The sequence below is a fragment of the Sparus aurata genome, chromosome 2, assembly GCF_900880675.1.
Source record: "Sparus aurata chromosome 2, fSpaAur1.1, whole genome shotgun sequence".
Classification (NCBI taxonomy): domain Eukaryota; kingdom Metazoa; phylum Chordata; class Actinopteri; order Spariformes; family Sparidae; genus Sparus; species Sparus aurata.
In genome coordinates, this window is record NC_044188.1 from 17,373,910 (window position 1) to 17,397,118 (window position 23,209).

The 23,209-nt window shown below is 40.6% G+C and overlaps 1 protein-coding gene across 3 annotated transcripts in view; it reads right to left on the reverse strand.

The window, feature by feature from the left end:
• Positions 1-22,879, reverse strand: part of LOC115566352 (lissencephaly-1 homolog) — a 37,640-nt gene extending 14,761 nt beyond the window's left edge. Inside the window, exons 1-3 of one of the 3 annotated variants that reach the window (XM_030392195.1) lie at positions 22,680-22,879; positions 15,211-15,525; positions 3,019-3,103 (exon numbers count right to left, since the gene is read on the reverse strand). In XM_030392195.1, the coding sequence (XP_030248055.1) occupies positions 3,019-3,103; positions 15,211-15,242 (117 nt within the window). In that variant the 5' untranslated portion in view covers positions 15,243-15,525; positions 22,680-22,879. Of the gene's footprint in view, positions 1-3,018; positions 3,104-15,210; positions 15,526-21,318; positions 21,651-22,357; positions 22,381-22,679 lie in introns of those variants that run through there. The other 2 variants (XM_030392212.1, XM_030392203.1) reach the window with 2 other exon arrangements.
• Between the last annotated feature and the right edge of the window lie 330 nt (positions 22,880-23,209).

Here is a 23,209-nt window from a genome sequence, read left to right on the forward strand (position 1 = left end):
GTTACTTCATACAAAATAGAAATAAACTAATGATTATTTTCATGACTGTCAATTAATAAACTCCTTTTTGTTTGGAAAATGATTTAAATGAATCATTAAACCAACTGTTTACACTTAAATTAAAACCTAAAACTTAAATTAGTCAATGTTCATGAATACATCTGCAATGAAAAGTCAATTAATCACTTGAAAGAAAACAATTTTCAGCCCATTTTAAAAATCACTCCAACATTTCAGTAATTTTCCAAGCAAAACTATCATATATTTGCTGGTTTGGGCCTCATAAATGTCAGGATTCGCTGCATTTCTTTGACATTTATGACAGTAAATGAAGAGTCTGAAGAGGACCATTGGTTGGACAAAAGAAGCCATTTGAAGACGTCACTGTCATCAACATTTTTTGCAGTTTTAAAAAAATCTATTTATAAATTCAAAAAATATGCTTACATTCTTGATAGATTATTCAAGAATTAAAAATAATCGTTAATCACAGCCCTATTCATGAAGCAAACATAATAACAAAATAAATTGTGGCTTTGTTTTGTAAGTATTATCCTTGTTTTGATGCCACTTTGTGTTTAACAATGCCTTGAGGCTGTTACTGACTATCAAAGCATCAAAAACCCACATTGACAGACAGCCACGAGTGTCAGTGAGGGAGAAAATTAGCGTTGCACTTTAATTTCACAGCTAGCTCCTCAGCCTCGGCTGGAGACAAAGGCAGACATCCTCGAGGTGTGGAGAGGTGTAGGCATCACCACCAGCTATATTTAACACTTCTTGAAAAGAGGTTATTCCTCAGACGAACGTGAGGTGTATGAAAAGACAAAGACGTGAAGTGAGGCAGTGCAGAGAAATGGAGGAGAGAGAAAAACATAGAGGGAGTGCATGGAACCCAGTATGAGCAAGTCTGCCATCATCTAATCTGCCATCTGCCTGGAGACGCTGCCCATTATACACACACACACACACACACACACACACACACACACACACACACACACACACACACACACACACACACACACACACACACACACACACACACACACACACACACACACACACACACACACACACACACACACACACACACACACACACACACAGACACACACACGTACAGTGCCAGACATAACTGAAGCTTGCCAGTCTCCTAACAGTGGGTAGTATCAATGCATGTGTGGATGGGTGCGTGCGTGCGTATCTCTGTCGGTACATATATTTTCTATGAAAACCTGCTAGTGCATGCATCACTAAAATCATTTGATTCACTCTGAACAAAATCTTACCACATTTAACATACATTAACAAATGCCTTAGTGATGAACTTTTAACAATGTGGTCTCAAGGAAATGGAGCTACAAATGACTTGGTTGAGCATGACGCCGCCAAGGAGGTGTGTGTGCAGCTGAGCGCTAATAACCAACAGGGTTCACCTATCCCTCCGTGCCATTCATCTATTATTCAGCCTGCTTCCACAGGGCTGCCACAGAGAAAACGTCTGGAAGACGAGCGAATGAAGACGTGGAGGAGAAGGGGGTTGGGGTGTCATGTGAACACAAGGTGAAATAAGAGGTGCTACAGAGAGGCAGGGGGAAAATAGACTGAGATGAAAAGAGTCTTGGATGGAAAGGATATGGCTAGAAGCTCCTGAATCAAATTTTAAGGCTCCAAATTTGTTAAAATTTCCACATCTATGCTTTGAACAGAAAACAAGGTAATCAAGGAGTGTAATGTGGCTAAACGGTAAAATGTTTAGCCACCTGGCCTACAGTAAATATGACTAAGCATGTGTTTCAGACACTAGAGGTTTCATATTAAAAGCTAAAAATCCCCAAAACTAGTAAAAAGAAGACCTGGTGGAGCATCACAACGGTCTGCCAAAATCTAGACTAAACAGACAGCAATTGATTGCATAGGATTTATATCAAATATGGCTTATTCTATTTCCTTTCTCCTAAAACCATCTGTCCCCTAATGGTGGGAAAGTGTGTATATGGAAGGCTACAATCCCTACACTTTCAACTGATGTGGATGTAAACACCTTTAAATTAAAGTTCATGTTGCCACAGTATTTGGCACAACAGTCGTGTTTCATTTCAAATCCAATGTCCAGGAGTCCAAATCCACAAAAATGTTACTGCTGTTCTGCATATTATACAATGTTTTTTTTGTTTGGTTTCTTTTAATGATTATGCACTGCTTAAATGGTTGAACTGGAAAATTCTAAGTAAGGGACAAAAAGAAAAGCAAGGGTACAAGAGGACAAATGAAAAGAACATGGCCTAGATGCAGTATGAGGAAAGGCTGTAGGCAAAACATAATGATGCAGCATTTTAGCGTTAAGCAAACAAAATAAGGAGAAGGAAGATACACTTTATTAGGTACATCTTTGCAACCTATTGGAATTCAATCTACCAACTCTGTTAGGAGTTAAACCTTTGTTAAGTTTATAATTATTAGTTTTTGTTGAGATGATCAGAAATCTGTAACTACAATTATATGTTTATCTGAGCTCATAATTGAAGGCAGTATTGTACTAGATGACATTATACTCTTGTACATATACTCTAGAACATTTGGAACACCTCTCAATATACAGACTTCAATGCAACATTATTAACACATCATAGGAATCATAAACATATTTACAGCCAACCAATTCTCATTTTATCACTAAAGTAAAGCCAATAATGTCATAAATAAATAAATAAATAAATAAATAAATAAATAAATAAATAAATAAATAAATAAATAAATAAATAAATGTCAAAGTGCTGTTCTAAATGTAACATTACCAGGTGGATAAAATCTTTTTGCAACATTAGTAAGAGGGAGCGTGTAGCATAGACCCCCTAATCAGACAGACCACAGTAATTGGGTGCAGGTGCTCCCGGTCACACTCATCAACATGTTGACAAAGATGACAAATGAAGTGGAAATCAGGGCATATTGTAGGTATAAATTGGTCTGATTGGCTGTGCGGATGTATGTGTCCACCCTTAATCTACTCACATTATCTAATTCCGCCTCCTTCTTGAAAGTGGAATATGCCTCTTCATATCCATTGGAACGTAGATAATCGGCTATCGCTCGATTTCTGAAACAGACAAAGAGGACCCGTAATTAGTTCTCCTGATTAGCAGACAAGATAGTTGTTAAAGTGCCACGAGACACGGCGTGAGTAATGGAGTTGTATTCAACACTGCAAAACAAAGACAGAAAATGAGCATGTTCAGGAAACGTACCAGACAAAGATTTACATTTCACATGCTTTTCACACTTTCAGACTGTGTTATCACGCTTCTATCTATATAATAGAAATGCTTGGCATGCATAAAACACTTGGAACTACCTAAAACAATACACACAGACTGCCTGCTGTACCCTCACATAGACACACACACCCCTCTCCGCCCATTTGACACAAATTGAGAACACATCTGTCTGGCTTCTATAATGAGCTCTTGTTGCTGTGGGCAAATAATGGGAAGAGATGACTCCCCATGGTGCAGATATGGGGAAAATGAGAGTCAGTGTACATCCTACCATCACCTCCACATACACAGAGAAAGACAGACAGACAAATCATGGAGAAAGAGAATAAACCATCTGGACACATCCATTTTACTCCAGTTAATTTCCTTTTTACCTACAAACATAAGTAGATATTCAAAGACACCACAGCTTTCAGAGAGGCGGCACAAAGATGGTGGGGATGGTAGTAGAGGTGTGTAACAGTATTACTATTTCAAATATGTCGAGAGATGTCAAGACAGGAAAGACTGGAAACTACATGGGCAGAGCTGAAAGTGAGGAGAAAGGAAGCCATCTTTACTCTTCCTGTTTTTGTCTCCTGGGCTGCCATAAGGGAAACCAGCACACACAGCTAACGTACACATTAACACACACACACACACACACACACACACACACACACACACACACACACACACACACACACACACACACACACACACACACACACACACACACACACACACACACACACACACACGTTTGGTTTACGACTGCAGCCTCAGCAGCAGTTCAATTTACAAAGATTTATTAATCAGGTTCAAGTCACTTAGTCTCAGTGGTTCAGACTTTTATTCTCCATCTCATTAGATTCTCATGAGCGTGCAGAGAAGTAAATTATTTGACTTCCTTTCTTTTAAATTCAAAATGTTCCATTTAACAGATGGTTCATGCAGTCCTTTAAGTCTATTTTTAGTAGAGTAAGACTATACTTTGATTCAGGGTTGGGCAGTTACCCAAGATCTTCATACATCAACTTTAAGCACTCATATTCATGTCATCATCTCAGTATGGACTTTCACAATAAACACAATGAGAATGGGTTGCAATAACCCAATAGTCTGGAATAATAAAGCCATAAAAGAGGAACCACAATGCTGCCAAATACAAGGTCATACAGAGGCTTCTCTAGCTCTGGATACTCATTTGTGTTTACAATAGCAGTGTTCAGGCTTACCTGATTAACATGATTTGGTGAATATTCAACAGGAGATACATTGCTGAAGCTCCCCATGTTGACTAAGTTTATGAATTTATGTTCTGCATGTCTAAATATGCATACTGACACTTAAAAGTAAGCAGACTCTATAGGAAATAAATGCTAATTTAAAGTAATCCTTGAGGGGAAACTCAATAGTTCACAGAAGGCACTGCCTTGGCTGGGGAATCAGTAGTCTTTACTTGTGTCTGGAGGATGCATAAAAGGCAGGAACACACTGGCCCAACCGTTGGATGTCTGAAGCGTTTGGGGAGACTCGGACGAGGTCGGGAACAAATATGTTCGGTGTTCAGCTGCATTTGAAGCTTTCGGAGCCACGCGGACGTTGTCTTCTCCAATTCAACATGAGGAGTCTGAGAAGGTTGGCTGTCAGCCGTCTGAGCCATTGGATTCTCTGATTGGTTGTGTGCTAGCTGTATGACCATTCTGATTGCAGCATGTCGAAGCAGTGTGTTCAATGCAACTTTTCTGCCGAAAGGGTCAGACAAGAGGCAACAGAGTGGTCGAATAAAGGCAAATAGCTGTTGGTTTGAGTCTGGGCGGTGTGTGGCGGCCTTAATAAGGACTACCAACAGGTCAGGATATCCTGACCTCTCTCTGCTGTTTCAATTTCGGCCATTTTTCTGTCTCTTGTAAGTCACCCAGCTTTATCATTAAACAGCAATAAATAGCTGGAATACCACTTCACTAAAAAGAATGTTTTGACCCAGCAGTCAATGACCAAACAACAATTCACGTGAACACTGGTTATTTGCGTGTTGTGTGTCGAGTGTTGGTTTGTGGATTTGTTACTCTTTTTACTTTTCTTGTTATGCACTCAGTTTTTCTATCACTTGGAAAAAAAACATGACAAAAGCACAAACAAAGACAATGAATTCATGAATGTCTGTTAAAATGCTATTATTTCCTCGATTGCAGCCCTCCTGTGTTTGCATACAGCGAACCCCACCATTAATGCCAGGAGAAGCCAGACAAGCTGTCAGGCAGGCAAGGCTTTGAGGTGCCAATATGAAGGGGGTGGAACGTACAATCTGTCAGCCCAGCCTGTGCCCCCTGTGCCCTCTTGGTCAGTGCTAAGCACCGAGACCCTCATCTCCCTCTGCCCACCTGAATCCCCATGACAACAGGAGCAGTCCTTATTACAGCTCAAGGTTAGCAGGAGGTTATCTACTCCTCTGACAGCCTGCCAGCCTCAAGTCTCGAAAACTGGAGGGGAGGGCTGCGGTGTGCTAGCAAGTCGGAGAAAGTGTATTAAGCAGGTGAGGGGAGCTGAGGCACATGGGAAGCTCTGATGTGGTTTGGGTGTGTCAGTAGAGAGTGTATGAGCAGGTGTGCTTACACCAAACCCACCAACTACATCACACAAACCATTTACAGTCCAGTTCAGACAATGGGAGTACCAAGAGCTACCTTACTAGAAAAATTGTATTAAATTATTGAAAGATATTGAATGGTAATGAATTAGTCAAACATTTTCGATGTAGAACATGAAAAAGACACAAAATCAAATCACTTTGCAGCGATTTCACAAGTTACATGGAGCTCTATGGAGAATGCAAGCAAATGTGCGATTGTTTAACTATATTGTAGTCTTCTTTAGGTCTTGTACTACAAAACAGGTAGCCAACAACAGTAAGTATGCATTTACTAAAGTGTGGCTTAGGCAAGAGTGAGATTGAGACAAATGTAGAGAAATCAAGCAAACAATCAACCATTCAAGCATGAACAGCAGTGTTGGAGTAGCTGGACACAAAAATCTTTACAGTTGTATAAGACAAAAATCACTTTGTTGAAGGTTAAAGCCTCCGTAAATGTGTTGCATGGTGTTGTATGCAAACCAGACATTGGTGCAGTTTATGTAGCTCCATGGGGATGAGGCAATAATCATAAATCATATCTAATTTATTTTGAGTGGTTTTTGCATGGTGCAAGAACATGGAGCACACACCAGATCATTTAGTCAAAACTGCACAAACACAGCAAAGCATGTGAACAAAATGGGGGCTGATATTCATAAACACATCCGATTCCTGTATTTAAGTGCATACAGTTTCAAGTATATGCATTCAAAACCAAAGATAAGGAGCAGTGGACAATACAGTCAGAGTGGACATCTGTTGAAGAGTCTCAGTGCTGACATGAACACAAACTTCCCCCACATGTGGCCAAAAACATAACAAACCACATACCAACAAGCAATTTTACACATGTCCAGTTCCTTAACACTGAGGAAAAGGGATGACAACGGGGGAAAAGATGTGTATGAATGTCGACAGAAGTAGAGCAAACCGACTGGTTTCCATGGTTACTAGCAGCCCAAAGCTAGATGACGTGATAAGGAGATAGTGAGAAAGAGGGCAGGGTGAGTTTGTGGACAAATAGGACAGATAGAAGAGGGGAAAAGAACAATAAAAAAGCTTGACAGCCTATATCATAGCTGTCAAGAGGCTTTCTCCCCCGAGGACATCATGACTGAAAACTATCCAAATCACCAACTATTCCAGAAGTGCAACAGCAATCTTGAGTCATTCAGTCAAGATTAGGGTTATATCAGTGCTGTGCTCTAGTAAAAAGCGGCTCTCTCGTGTACTATGAAGCCTTAATGGAGTGAGAGGGAAAGTGCAGCCAGTGACACAAAGGAGCAACAGGGATGGGATGCATGACCTCATTCTTCTCAGAAGAGAGGGTAGTCAGCCAGTGGCATCACTTCCTCCAACTCCTGCTTTATGATCATTCAGTTTCACATCACTTTAGAGATGAGCACACTAACAGAGTCTCCACCTTTTCTAAGATTTAACTACACTCTGTGCAAAAGCAAAAAGCGTGACCAGTTTCAGTAACTAAAGCACTGAACAGTGTTTAGCTCTTTGAAGTGTGCTGCATAATACATCAAGCGCATCTCATGTAGTTCAAAAGCAGGATAAGCTGTACCTGGTTGTGGCTGGGACGTTCTGTTTCAACGGTCACTGGATTATGATCCAACATCCACTCATGTTTGTGCTTTTTTAGCATGGCCACAGTTGTGCAATACCACAATAATACTGCAAGTTCAGTAAATACCTTCTCTGCAACAGTAACTCAATACTTAAAAGTTATCAAACTCAGTCAATAATGTATTTTTTTATAAAGATACAAACCAAACTAAAAAAATACACACTACTATTTAAACAATACCAGGTTTTTGGCTGTATCAATTTGCACTTTTTTGACACCGAATGTGCTTTTTAATGGCAAGTAGTTGCTGCCGTAGCTTCTGACCAGCAACTTCGATGTTCTGAATTTTAAATCAACGACCTGGCTCTTAGCTACGTACAATCCTACCAGCCAGTGCTGCTACTATCGACTAACCTCCTGGTGTAATCTAATTGTGCAGTTAAACTGAGCAGGTTGCAGCTCACAAAAGTGGAACTGGTTTGCAATATATCCAATTATCATATCAAGATTTGTTAACTAGCATCATAAAAGTTCTTTTTCCCCCCGGACTAATCAAACATTGAAGCTGATGTTGCTCAATCAGTTTTTTTCATTAATCTGTCTGTTCTTCACTAGTGAAAACAAGCATCATTCAGTGAACCCAGTTACAGAAAATCAGCTCCTGTATTGTTTCCTGTCTGTAGTCAGAAAAAGTTGATCCATCAACTTGGAATGCTTCTGCCAACCTCAACGGCACTGCTACTGTGTTTACATTAATAAACAATGGAGGCTGAGACGACGGTAACCACTCGACAATTATTTCCACTGTATCAATGTATTTTTTAACTTATTTAGTCAATTATTTAGCGTAAAACATGTACAAAATAGTGATACATTTTAACACAGTCCAAATGTGAGTCCTCCAGCAAGAACATTACCAGTACTCTCTTGTCAAAGCACCACTTAATACATAACACAGGTCATTACAGACACATAGGGTGTCCCGCCTACTCTGCATAAATGCAAAAGAAACACAAGGCTTTAGTGCATGCTGTGCTCTCATTAGCTACAGACAGACTCTAAATGCTGTAATAAATCTGAGAAGAAGGAAAATCTTGCTTGCCTGGCAAGGCCACTGACCTGAGCCATATATCTGTCTACGGACACAAACCTCGCATAGGGGGTTTTCTAGACCAGACTATGCATTGACCTGTTCAATCTTTCAAAACTGCACATGAATGTTTAATAGGCGGACGCTGAAGTCTAAACTCCGTAAGGTCCCTCAGCACATATAAAATTCACCTTCCTATGGATTACTTCACGGGCATATATCACGGTCACAGTTTTTCTCTCTGAGCATACTCAGCCCTATCAAAAGGTGTTTGGTTGTTTTTGAAGATTTTCTGGTGGCACTGGCTGTGTTTCATAAAGCTTACAGAAGGTTAGTGGTCAGTGGTTGTTCTGAGATGATAACCACTGTGCAAACAGCAGAGGACGACAGCAGAGGCAGTGGTTACATCAGCACATTGCACTTCCCCAAGTACATGTATTCGAGCAACGAGGCCAAACAGTACTGCAAAAGAGAATGAACCATCACAGCTAATTTGATGTTTCTCTTTCCTCCCCAGTCTTCAATTTAAGACTTTGCTTACTTTGTAAAGTGTGTTACTTCTTTTTAGAACCAAAACTGAGCCAGTTCTACCAAGCATGAAGCTTTACTTTTCCAGATATTTTTTCATGTTTTGTTCGGATCTAAAAAAGGGCAACATTCCCAATTTTCTCTTCTCCTTTGAGAATTAAAAGGGAGAATAAGTAAATCTTTTGTAGAACAGGTACGAATGATAGTTTACCCAAGGCACACATTTGTTTGGAGTACAGCTTGAGCAATAATCTATATTTGGTGCCAATGCAGACACAATATTCGAGAGTAAAGAATTACGGTATCAATATATCGGCAAAGAGAAATATTCAGCTAAATAGAAGGCATAAAAAGAGAAGAAGCAGGCCGGTGGGGCACTAAAAAAGTTAAGCTTTTTCTTACGTCTTAACAGCTGAGTACTGAACAGCTGATAACTTCTCAAGGAGAACTTGTTACCAGAAACATTCCACAAAAGTCATATGACAGAATTGCATAATAGTCCAGTTACAGTTCGATCTCCATGAAAACTGTAACCAATCTAATATTTCTCTTGCTCAACCGATAAAGAAGAGCCTCAAGCACTGGTTACAGAGACATGACGCATGTCACCTGAAGGTTATCATTACTGAGATTAACCAGACAATTATTCCACTACATAATTTCAAAGAGAGAAACAAGAGCAACAATTTGGTTTATCTATCAATATGTATGCCCTTTATTTTGTTCCCAAATTTGAACCATCTCAAAGCCTCTTACAGGGTTGATTATCATAAACAATGCTAATTTTAAAGGTAGGTTGAGATGGGGGAAAGGCAATCTCCTTTCATTTAATTTAGTAGAAACAAAGTAGGGATCAACCATTAAACTAGGAGAACTTCAAAGAGGAAACTCCCACTCACTGGGATCCATAGAAGAAGAAGAAGAAAAAGAAGAAAGGTCCAATTCATGACTTTTTAACTGAATTCAGACTTAATACAAAAACTATTCTTCCTCAGCACAGAGCTGAAGGCCATCTGTCCATTCTACACACAAGGAAGTCACACTCAATGGTTGTGTTGCATGCACATACGCATATTCTATCACATGGTGATGATGGAGCTCTGTTGTTTGAGCTTAAACTAGAGCTTTAAAGAGTCAAGTGTGCTTTCGTAAACACCATGACAATGTGTACAATTCAAGGCTGGATAAACAAGGAAAAACAAGGATACATGTGAGACAAGGCTTCCAGTCGCTTATTGCATGAGAAGAGGAAATAAGAGATATTTTACTAAATTTATGGGAGGTAGCTACCCTTTTAATATCTGTGGTTGTATTAATGATATTGTGGGCAGAGCTGCAATATGAGGAGGACTACTTTTGTCATTCTGGATATGCAACATGACATAACATGATCAGGGGGTTATAATACATAGACATCACCTAATGATATTCACCATATTCACATGCAGATTATTATTATTACACTTTGACTGTGGAGAACCACTAAAAGTTTTCGGACTCTTTATCGACAAAGGTGCTTGGTTCAGATATCTTGGTTTATTTGATCAACAGTCAAAAACCCAAAGAATATTAACATAAAAAGGACATAAAAAGCATCACATGCTGAAATATTTGGGGAAATGATCTCAACGATTAATCTGTGATCAAAATTAGTGTCAGTTCCTTTATTTAGCGATGATTAATACTAATTAATCAGCTGATAATACATGTGTATTTATTGTCAAGGTGTGGCTATCAAACACGAAAAGGAAAGGTCTGATAAGTAGTCAGGAATGTAGTGATGTTCTGCAGATATAGATGCTGTGTTTAAGAAATTCAAAAAAGAGACTACCAACTGACCACTGGAGAGAAATTCAGGTTTCTACATCTAGTAGATTGGTCCTCTTCCTAAACCAAGATCCTCTTTATAAATAGGGGGCGATGAATTGATATGGGATGATGGGTCTAGACCACAGAGACTGTTACCATGCCAATCCATCTGTGTGTCAGTCTCGAGGCTAAATCAGATCCACAATTCTGATAAACCCCCCGCAGAGGCACACAGCTATGTTCGGTACAATGTGCAGCAATAAAGAGGCTCGGGAACAGAACATGAAAGACAAAGTGTCTGTGTGTGTCAGCAACAAATATCTGTGTTAAAATCGCCCTCTCGAGTCACCTGTTACGACCAAACACTGGAGTGCTCCCAGATTCATGACAACCATTTGAAATACTGGATCCGCTTCCCGACTAAGGACTAATCGATGCAATCAGTGAAGTTAATGAAAAGGGTATAAGCGTTGACCGTTAATCCACAAATCTGGTCATTTGTGCTTAAAACTGACAATGCAATCACGGTTTCATAAAAAGGTATGTGCAACTGAAGGTAGCAAACTGATTTAAAAGACACCAAATCAATACCAATGTCTGCTTTTGCCCGCTAAGCTATAATTCAATCACAACAATTTCTTGGGGTTTTTTTGGTGGAGAATGTAAAGTTGGGCAGAAACTGATTAACCCTCAACCAGAAAAAGTTTCAGTATTTCAACAAAAGCAGTGTGCTCCCCATTGAATGAATGATATAGATTATTAGCATCAGGAGCACCTTCTTTGTATTTCTGTTCATAATAGTGCTTCCTCTATTGTTTTTCGTAACAGAATTAGGATTGCTTACATATGATGACAGTAACTAGGATACAGGGAGTAGTCAACACAACATCCCAAGCTATAGAACTAAAATGTTGCAAAGATTGAAGAAGGAAGACCAAAAGACAGAGGCAGGGACTAGAGTTTAAGATAATTAAACCAATTTAATGATCTGGTACATGTCCAATGAAAGAAAATAAGGAATATGTGATTATGTGCCTTTGTTTTCATTCTACCTTGTTTAAGTCACCTTTATGTGTTCTGTCTGGCAGAAGTCTTGGCATTTGATCTGTTATGTCACCAAGATCACAGCCAGGGGGCGATGGAAAAAGGACAAAAATCACATGAACCATCTTTTAACCCAAGACGTGGAGACAGCTGAGGGGATTTTCTTTGTAAAGCGAGGAGAGAGTTCAAAAGCAAGAACCCATCTGCACATGGGTGCCTCCAGGTCTTTCAGGGGAGCAGATAGTTTGTGTTTTGTGTCTATTTTTACAACCCGCCAGCAGGGACGAGTCCCCTGACCCTGCAAAGAAACACAAATGTGCTTTTCATTGGCTATGCTCACAAAAATAGAGTTGTTGTGAAGATGCTGCGCAATCATACCATCTGACTGCAGTGCTGACAAAATAATATCAGTATTAGGGGACGAAGATCATTTCTCTTTTTAGAATATGTTCTTCCATACTGGGGTAATAAAAAGGAGCAGGTCAATGTCTACAGAGGAGAAAACAACAAGAAGCCCTGTATTGTTTTTTTTATTTTCATTCTTTCTGATTTCATGGTATAAAATAAATGAGAAAAAAATAATTTAATGCCAAAACACATTTTCTGCAGTTATTAGATTTTTGACAGTTGAGCTCAAAAACGTTGAAGAGGGCAAGAGGAGGCCTGAATGCAGTGAGAACAAAATCTATTTGTTTGCTGTGTGATGGAAAACAAGGCTGTCAAACAAGCAGGGGGCCCACTGAAAAAATTAGCGTGAATAGCAGACAGTCTACCGGTCACTGGTCCATTACCCCCTTTGCTATATTGCCTGATTCAAAATCGGCTGGTTAGGAAATAAGATCTTAGAGCTTCTTTATAGCCGACAAACTCAATGAGAGCACCAGCTGAGCCAAGCGACATATCCAACGACAAGAATGCAACAGATACTTGAATGAGACTCAAGTGGTGCGATGGTCCCATACCAGTTTCCTGTAAGCTTTGGGGCCAGAGACTTGTGCAACGGAGGAGAAAAATGGGGAGAAGGGGTGGGGGGTCCCTGGCAGCTTCCTTTGAATACCAAATAGCTTCAAAGATTAGCATTCCAATAGATCTCTCCATACCAACAGACCCCTCCCACAGTGCTAATCTAAAAACACAGAAACATTGCTGGGAATGTTAAGAGCATCGTCATGTGAACACTGATGCATTTCTCGATGACAGTGCGAGACGTCGGGGGGGACAATCAACGGAGAGGGACATTTTTCTACCAAATCCTTCTTAGAATAAGTCATTTTAACATAATTCTTAAGTAGAGAGGAAATCTTATGGACTAAAGCCCAGCAACATCATCTCATCTTCTTTTCATGACCTTGGATCCAACATTCAGCTGCCTAAACTTTTTATCCCCCGCCTCAGGGGTTAATTACCAAGCACACAGACTCAGCAGCGCCAAATTACAGTACCCCCATTATCGCAGTCTCTCTCACTTTTCCTTCTTGCTCACTATAAGGCACACAACACATGTGCAGTACGTCTTTGTCTGTATGCCACTTCTGTGCCAGCACCAGACAATTCGTAGGCAGATTTCAGACATCTTGAGCACATGGTTTCCCCGTGGAATCACTGACAGCAGACACAGAGCTTTGGAGCCCTGATTTTCTTTCCATGGCTTTATTTTGGGGTCAAAGGTGAGACTCTAAGCTTCTCCTAAGGTCACATAGGGCAAATTAGGAATATTAAACATTTTCAGTGGTAGGAAGTGTAGGTGGAGGATCAATATATTTGGGCTACAAGACCTCAGGGGAGCTCAGGAAACTTCAACCAGTCATTGATTCTTCCTGCGGGGTACTAAGGAGAAAAAATAATACAATTTTCCCATTTAAACTGGTCCTGGTAATCAATAGACATCCTTACTCATTCTTTCCTGGACCCAAGAATACACTGTCACGAATTGAACAATTAAAACAGGTGTTGTTTTTTAGGCTTCCATAACAAATGACAAATACCAGTGGTTTAGGAGTAGTAGATTGCTGCAAAAGGCCCACATTAAGATATTCATAGAGCTCTTTGATACAGTAATTGGCACTCATGTCACTGGACAGCTTAAAAAAAACATCTGATTCAGCTTTAGCTCTTTTGAACCTCACATAGATTAGAAGAGGGGAGGAATAACATTGACTGCTGATACGAATCTACAAAAATCATCGCAGGCAGAAGATTATGATGAGGCAAAGATTTGTGTGTGGCAGGGGCAAGTGTTTTTCCCTTCTCTCTTATCTTTCAACTGTTGAACAGAAAGGTACAAAATTGCCCCAAAATTCGTACAAAGAAAATGTTATACTTGATCTTTGTTTAAGGGGCAACAGCCTGAATTCTTGGAGTTTGGAAGAACTACAGTATAACTGCTTGAACCAACATGATTGTTTTCTTACATAAAAAAATAACTGCAGACATAGTCAACTTTCAAGCGAGACCATTGTCATAAAATCAAGTCTGGTTTAACAGGAAACAATGATGCAAAACTAACATTTCTAATTAATAGGAGCTGCAGTCATACGTTGATTAAAAGATTCATCCACTGACAGAAAACAACTCTCCAACTATTCTGATAAATGAGGCAATTTTTCAAATTAAATGGCAAACTTTTCCCAGTTCCAGCTTCTCCTTTGAGACGATCTTAGTTGTATGTTATAGTACATTAAATGAATGAAAAACATTTTGGGGGGGGGGATGGTCAGACAAAATAAATGACTGGATAACATCATCTTCGGTTTTTAGAGTTTGGGCTTTTTCACAGATTATTTTTTATTTTACAGGTCAAACCGTTATCTGATTAATCAAGAGAACAATACTCAGATTCTTTGGTAACAAAATTGTGCTTATTTTGTTGTTTTGGTTTTGTCTTTATTTAGACAGGAACGTGGCTGCGAGAGAGGGGAAGACATGCAACAAAGGACCACAGGCTGGAATCAAACCCAGGCCAGCTACACGGTCGGCCCAACAAAAATGATTTTTGAGTTGTAGCCCTGAGATGAATAATGCTCTTCACACCTTGAAAAAAAACACCTTCAAAGTGCCTTTGAAAAAAGCACCTCACCATTTGAAACACTTCGAGGTTACACAGTAACATCAGAGGAATGTTGTTGTATTAGGCAGCTGTGTGTGATGATATGAAAGTCAATCAGGTACCATGCAACATGATGCAACAGCAACAGATGTGCAACATTTCAACCATATTTTAAGTCTGACATCTTCATGTCTCACAAAAGGTTTGTTGGCAACTTACAGTTCATCTCGTTGCCGTTGTGACAGCACCATGGTGACGGGGCAGTGTGGGCGGGGCTGGGAGGGATCAGTCGGTAAAAGGTGAATCTTGTGCAGCTGCTTCGCTCTCCTCAATCAGGAGATGAGCTGTGCTGATCCAAGCAACACGGGCGAGGACGAGCTGTGTACTCCAGTGGCAGGCAGTTGGTTTTGTCCAGACAAACAGACTCAGACTGAGAGAAGGGGAACGCAGAAATCTGCCCCCCAACTGCCTGACTCCAGGGACGAGAGAAGTGGAAAGCCTGCAGACCAGTCACCAGCAAAGTCTACACTGCATCTGAAAAGGAGATAGAGGGAAAGTCAACATTAGGTATGCATGACAGATAACATGAAGAGTGGGTGGGGAGGTAAATGTTTATAGGCCAGAGGCATACTGCATCAATGTCTGCACCAGTTTATATGCAGATAAAATGGCTGAAGGGTCTGTCAAGGATGGAAAAAAAAAACAGAAGCACAACATATGTTTGCACCTTCTTTCTACCAGAGAGAGAGAGAAAGCTCTGACAGCAATTATGCATTAATCAGACATTTCATAAAAAAACCCAAAAAAAACCAACACCCCTTTTTCATAACTCATTCGCTTTTCAGCTCCCCTCATGTCTACCTCCATGATAGGTCTGTCATGTCACCAGTCTGGTCTGAGAGCTCTGGCCTGCTCTTGCAGCAAATTCCTTTCTCCGTGAACATACAAGAGCTGACCCACATTCTCAGAGCAACGTACTCCCAGGTTGCCAGCAGAAAAAAAAACAGGACACAGCCGAGCAGGCTCAAGTAACGGCTGCGCTCTTGTCAAGCTCACCGACCCCATCGTCTCATTATGATACATCCTTGAGAGCAGGCTGGCCTGACTGATGGCACAATGAAAACACTTTGTGTCAGCAACACATTTATTAATGTGAAATTTTATTGTAAGGTGTATTGATGTGAGGAACAATAAATGTCAATAAAATGCAATGCAGCCAACAATGCTGCGATGAATTCTATTTTTACACTGCATCCAGGTCTTGAAAAGCACCTCACCAAAGCAGGTACTCCCTGGAATACTAACTGCACTACAATAAGCCTATTAGTCTACTGGGACCAGCCTGACTAAATCTTTGCCAGACCAGTAAACAAAAGGAACCAACAAAGCCAATTTACCTCCTGCAACAAACAGACAAAAACACAACACGTCACAGATGTCCAGAACCATGTTGAGGTGACTATGTGTGCTAGGCACGAGATCTACTGCATGGCAAAGGAGCAGTGACGTGTCTGGTGTAAGCAAGAGCACTGGAAACACCCTAGGAAGCTGCAATGAAGGAAAATTCACACATTCTTAATTTCAACTGCTGATGTTGAGGTGACGTCACTACAAGGGACATTTTCTCCTTCTTAAATCACGTTTGTTTTCAAAAAGGAGCACAGCAGGTTGGGGACTGATTCCTTATAATCAAAACATGAAGACTGCTGATGTAAGATTGACCAACCTGGCACTAAGAGCCCATTTTGCTTAAGTTATTATATAAAACTGTAGTGTTTGTCTAGGCTATATATTTCATTATAAGACACATGACATTGTAGGAAAACTGTTCAACAGAAAGCAGCTAACAGCTAACCTCTGGACCCTGATGTCACCACCTGACAGCAGTCCAAATGTCAGCTTACTTCTGACTGTGTGTGGATTACGGCACGCAGGGGGTTTCTGGCTGTTGCCCAACAACTCTGCCGTGGTTCACGGTCACAGCAGTGCCAACAACACAATAAGGCGATGACACTGGATCTAAAAATGGCTCTAACTAAAACTCCACATACTAAACATCCATTATAGGCATGCGCCTTCCATGTCAACCTGTGAAACTGCTGTAGTGTGGGAAACGAGGTCATCTACTATGTATTGATACTTCCCTCTGCACTGTTGGCAGCTGTCAGCGCTGTGTGTATCCATTAATGTGTTAGACTCCCCTCTCTGCAAATCTCATTTGTGGCTTCAATATTGAGCAAAATGTTTGTTCACAATCAGGTAATCAGGCTAATTGGCTCAGAACAAAATGTGGCTGCATCTTGTTGGAAAGGGGGAATGGGCTACAGCAACAGTGCATCTATAAATCTGCCACTGATGGTTAATAATGGTTATGCGTCTTCCTCCCATTGATTCTCTGGTCTTTGTGTAGCTGCAGCAGGAACTGCACTATAAAGGGCCCTTACAGTAATGCTGCTGACTGCTTTCAGAGTTGTCATTTAATTTCCCGATGAGTCCTAACTGGTCATCCGTTGTTAAAAAGCCATTTCAAATGACTAATGAGAAACATACTCCGTCTCTGTCCGTTTCAGAATGCAACACCCAAGCGCCAACTCTAAACTGAAATGAACCACACCCACTGTCTGTTCACACCAAAAATAAAAAATATGATTTCAGTCAAAGCAAAGTCACAAGAAAATTGTGTTAAAAATAAACAAACAAATGTGTCAGCAAATCTTTAAAAGAGGATCTTACAGAGAAGTTGTGAACTACTAAAGCAGTTTGAAACAAGTCTCAAAAACAACACTGCTAAGTGTTTTTGGAGGATTGCAGACATCCATCCAAATTGGCAGAGATGTGGACTCACTACTTAGATGACTTGCTGCTTGACTTGACAGAAAATAAATTACCTGGGATTCGATGTGGAAGTAAAAGACTTGCATCTCGACTTGAGGCATGATGACTTGAGTTCATTTTAGGTTTAGTTTTCAAAAGTTTAGTCTGGCTGTAAGTATTTCCCAATTTGACAGTGAGCGAAATTATTTAGTATTGAAGAAGACATTAAGAAAAAAAAGATTTTATTTGTTTTATCGAATATTGATTGTTATATAAATTCAATCAACTGTCATACTTGTTAAAAAGGTGAGTTAAACTGGCCAATATTATCATTTGAAAAGTACTAATATTGTGCATTTTTTTATAAAAGACAGAAACCGAGGGTGAGACTGCAGTCTGTTTGTAGCAGCGAAGGGACTTCACTTGACCTGACACAAGCTGTGACATGATTCAACTTATCCTGCCCAAGAAAAAAATGACCTGAGACTTCAGTCACATGTCTGCAAATGATGCATCTGATCGAAATGTAACAAACCAGAAAGTAGCCCAAATTCAAAGCGCTGCTGTACTCCACCTGCCAAATTATGACAGACGAGGTATGTGTACAACATCTTAGATAATCAACACTTCTAGGTCTGCACAAAGCAACACGCCCATGTGGAATGCAGTACAAGAAGAGTAAAACAAAAACACCAGAGTCTAAAGTTCAGTTTAAGTCTGCTGGTGGGAAATAGTGTCTCTGCATCTCATCACAAAGCATACCATCATAGCAATGCTGACAATGTTGACAGTTATCACCTCACTGTCACCGCTGAGTCATAGTTTTCTGCTTACGTCATTACATCATCGCCCTCTTTCAAAAGCAGGCATCTTAAACAGCTGGAATCTGAAGCAGCTTAATTTTCTGTTGATGACTTCACCTCCATACCGCCAATGTCCTGGGAATGTTACACCATCATTCCTAACTACCCTTGACAAGCAACATGGAGACATAATGAATCTTTTTCTATTTTATTCAACCATGTCAGTAACGTTATCCATAGGGCAATTCCACATGTATTTCAGGACAATGTTCATAAAAATGTAGACGTCATGTCTTCTCTGCATATTTACAGAACACACAAACACAACAGGTGAACAAGGTCAAGTCAAGGATCAAGATATTTAAAATATAAGGATGCTTTACATTAACATCATTGAAGAGGATGTGAAACTATTCTAATTAAGTTTAGGACTTTTCTCAACTTTGAGTCAGAATCAAAGAATATCTGTTTTACAATCATCATCAGGAAACTTTATAGACGAAAAGCATTATTCAGTGTCTTTGGCAGTTTCATGATTTGTTTAACCAAAACTCAAGCAAAACACTCATGAGACCTGAACACTGCATGCTCTGACATTCATCAGGAGACAGCTACAAACATAGTAATGCACATGCCAACAGTGCTTCAGTTTGCTGTATCAGCTGGAGAAAGCTGGATTATTTATTATGTCAAGCAATGACATGGGTGCAGCTGTCATAAGCCTGTGTGGCAGCCTGTTCATAACCAATTGTCCAGATTCTCAACAAAAACCCCAGAAGGAATACGAACCTGGAGAACTTTGTAAAAGGCTGATTCTTCTTCAAATCATCTCCAGTTTCTGTGAATGGTTATTCTAAGTAAAGCACTGAGCTTTATCACTAACTGATGATGAAACTGAGTGAACATCTGGCTCAGTTTTCAATCTAGGGCCGTTATGACCCACAAGGTGCCTGTGTGTTACTTATGTGGGATGGTAACAAACCTTATTAAATTACACAGCTAGTGACATCTTCCTTAAGTGGCTAATAAAACGAGGGTCTATAAACACAACACAATATTCGACAACCGATTGATTAATTGTTGTAGCTCTAGTGTTGCAGATCAAATTGCGAGTATTGTTCAAACAACTGTGTTACCTGAAGGACGAGGCCTGATTAGTAGATCAGAGCCCACCCACACATACACACAAAGAAGGACTAGAGACTGAGCAGGCATCAAGCTCATGGAAACAACAAATCAATCACTTGTCCAAGCCAACCTGCGCACACACACAGGTGTTGACAACACAATGAACTAGTTATTCCCATTCATTCATACAGGTTTTAATTAATTGTAGAGTACAAGCCAAGTTCCACTTGGCAGCAACCATGAGATGATTCTTCAACTCTGGCAGATTTCAACCTCTCCAGGGTATTCGCTTCATGCCAACAAGTTACTTGGTGACATTATGATAGCTCTAAATTTAGACTGGAGGTGTACGTTGAGTCTGTCAGTTGATGTTGGCAAACTGGCAAGTATGAAAGGTGTTCAAATCAAACCTTTCAGTTCTCCAGGCTGTGTTGGCAACCGCCATAACTGGCAGCTAAATTTATATTCAAAAGGCTCTGCAGCTTGTTGACGGCACTGTTAGTTTTATGCCAACATTGTCAGACGTTTGCTCACACTTTACAAAAAGTTGTTGTCCAAACAGTGTGTCGAAGCAGTCATTTGTAGGTTGACAGGCAGTTAGTACTGGCAGCAGGTCAGTCATGACCAGTCAGCCAAAGCTGGTGGACTGCCTGTCTGGAAGGTCGACCTCTGCGCTCCTGTCAGCTCAGTGAAGGAGAGTAATATGGCTATCCATCTGCCCTTCAGCCTGCCAGGATCCAAAGACAAGCCTCTCACTCTCATCACTTTGTTGACACACAACAAAAGGAGGCCCCTCTTGTGTACATCTTGCTCCTTTAGGTAATACTTCATTTCCATTTTATACAAATGACACGACAGAGGAACAGCCTACAAGGTCTGTGACACCCCCGTTGTTTTTAACTGGCAAAAAGTGCCAGCAGAGCAGCTCTTGTAATGGCCGAAGCTTGTACAATTGGTGTTGCTGTGTTTCCACTGCTGACAGCACTGAATAGAGCCTGGTTGCTGGGATGTACTTATTCAAATCAACTCTTGATAAAAACTCAGCATGACTGAGATCGCTTTCAAGTAAAACCAGCTGACCACATCAGCTGGCTCCTGTCGGTATTAAAGAAATGAAACATGTCTGTATTTTACAAGAAAGAGAGCTGCTGTTCTCATATAAGCTCTTTTATCCAAGTAGAAAACTGGTATAACTACACACAATTTGAGTCTGTTTCATGTGTTGTGCACAGTAGTCTGAACTTGATTTTAACACTCTGGTCAGTCTGTAAATCTGACTTTTCTGACATGAAACATTGTTTTATAGCATTGTATCTTCATTTAGAAAATACCAAAATGCTTCTCATGTCACTCATTTGGGATTTGAAGAATTGAGCCTGCACCAGTGCTGTTTGAGTAGAAACAATTAAGTAGCTAATTATGTTAGCACAGTATGACTAGATTCACAAAAACCACAATATCTGCAAAGATCATAGCTTTCAAAATAACTACAAGCTGAAAACGGGATCACATGCCTCTTCAAAATGGTTGCATTTGAGTCAGATCAAGCCAGTCATGGACTAAAACATGCCAATACTCTTACCTGAGAGGGGAGCACACAGCCAATATTTTCATAGCTTTTATTAAATAAACAATTTCATCAATAGCCAATAAATCCAGTTGTTCAGCTGCACCGCGGTCATAGCAGGCTTGGCCGGGAAAAGTGATCAGTCAAGGATCCTGCTGCCTTAAACCAACAATGTTACGTTATATATATCCACAAATATCCCGACAAGCTTGATCAAAATGACAAGCGAGACTGGCTTGTCGGATTCAGTGCACAACAACCTTGCGAGCCACCATAGCGATGGTTTGCGTTCATCCTAGTGTAAAGCCCTCGGTCCACAAAGTCCCTACATGGATGACTCTATGATCCACACAATGAGTGAGAAACAAGGCAGACACTCGAGTACTGGGTACACGCAATACATACAAACTCATCGCCTCCGACGTGCTCCACCCTGATTTTCTAACACTGTGCCAACAAACCGCATGAAGCTGAGCATGGCAGCGGCCAGCGAGATGACAGGAGAGCAAATATACTCAGGAGCAGATCATATAAGAAAGCTGCAGATGGGCTGTCTCAATGCACAATTGCAATGACAACTGCACAACAAACACACAACGCGAAACAGATGACGAATATCCACTTACGCCCTTTCAAAATGCTAACGTCGGTTACAGCAATGGCTGCAGTGATTGCGCCGATTCATAACATAATATCCACACGATGTTGGCAATTAAATATTCCAACAAGTCAGCAGCAACAGCGACAGTATCGTGTGACCTACATCGAAATTTGTTGACGATGTTTCTTACAACAGGCAGTGTCCCTGCACTAACGCTTCTTCAAACTATGCTAATCACTGGTTATTACCAACTTGGCATGGACGCCAAGAGCAGCTGTATTTATCGTCGGCCTGTCCACACCTCACACACTGACATGTTATCCTGACTATGGCCGCTAACAATGTTAACATTGACAGCCCTGACGACGGTGCCAGCTGGTGGCCCAACGTTATCAATGTCCAGTTATCGTTAGCTAATGTTAGCTAAAGTTAACGTTAGCTAAGTTAGCTCACCGGCGATGCAGTCAGAAAGTTATCTCGTACGTCCACTCGCTGCTCGTGATATGTACTCAAGCTCAATCAGCTACAATCAACGCACACATTCAGCTAACGTTAGAAGACCTGAATTACTCCAAGTGCACACGATTGTTTATCTGGACACAAGGATAAACTCCGCTGACAAGGTACCTGCTGCTCCAGTCCAAGCGGCCTATCCGCCATTTTGAGACATAAAAAGGAGGTGCAAAAAATTACAGCCACATCGTCATTTTCCCCACCTAACGCCAGATTCCTTCGACCCCGACCGCCTTCACGATTGAAAATTAGTTGGACTCACCCTATTGTTTCTGCCCGTGAATATCCTCAGCCGTCTCCAGCGGTAACACGACCCGACAGGGCGTGAAATTTCCGCTCCAAAATATGATCTTGTGATGTGGAGGTAAACTGTGCCCGTCTTGTCTCTCCAGCGCTGCCTGCTGCTTGTTTTTTCGTAGGCTACCGCATTCGCCTTCGCTCGGCCACGCGCACGGAGCTCGCGTTCACGGACTGACGGGAGCGCGCACGCCCTTGATAACAGAAAAAAAAAAAAATCTGCTTGTTTATAACGAGTTGGACTTTTAACTCTTACATGGCTCCCCAGCATTATATAGAGGCCCATTTCCACCCGTTCAAGAAAAAAATAAGACGAAAAATAGGCTTGATGACGTGAATATTCCCATGGTGAATCATTATTATGGGATAAAAGTCATAATTATCAGATAAAAATGCATTACTATGGGATAAAAAGTTGAAATTGAGATAAAAAGTAAAATATGATAGGATAAACAGTTGAAATTATGAGATAGTCATAATTCTGAGATACAAAAT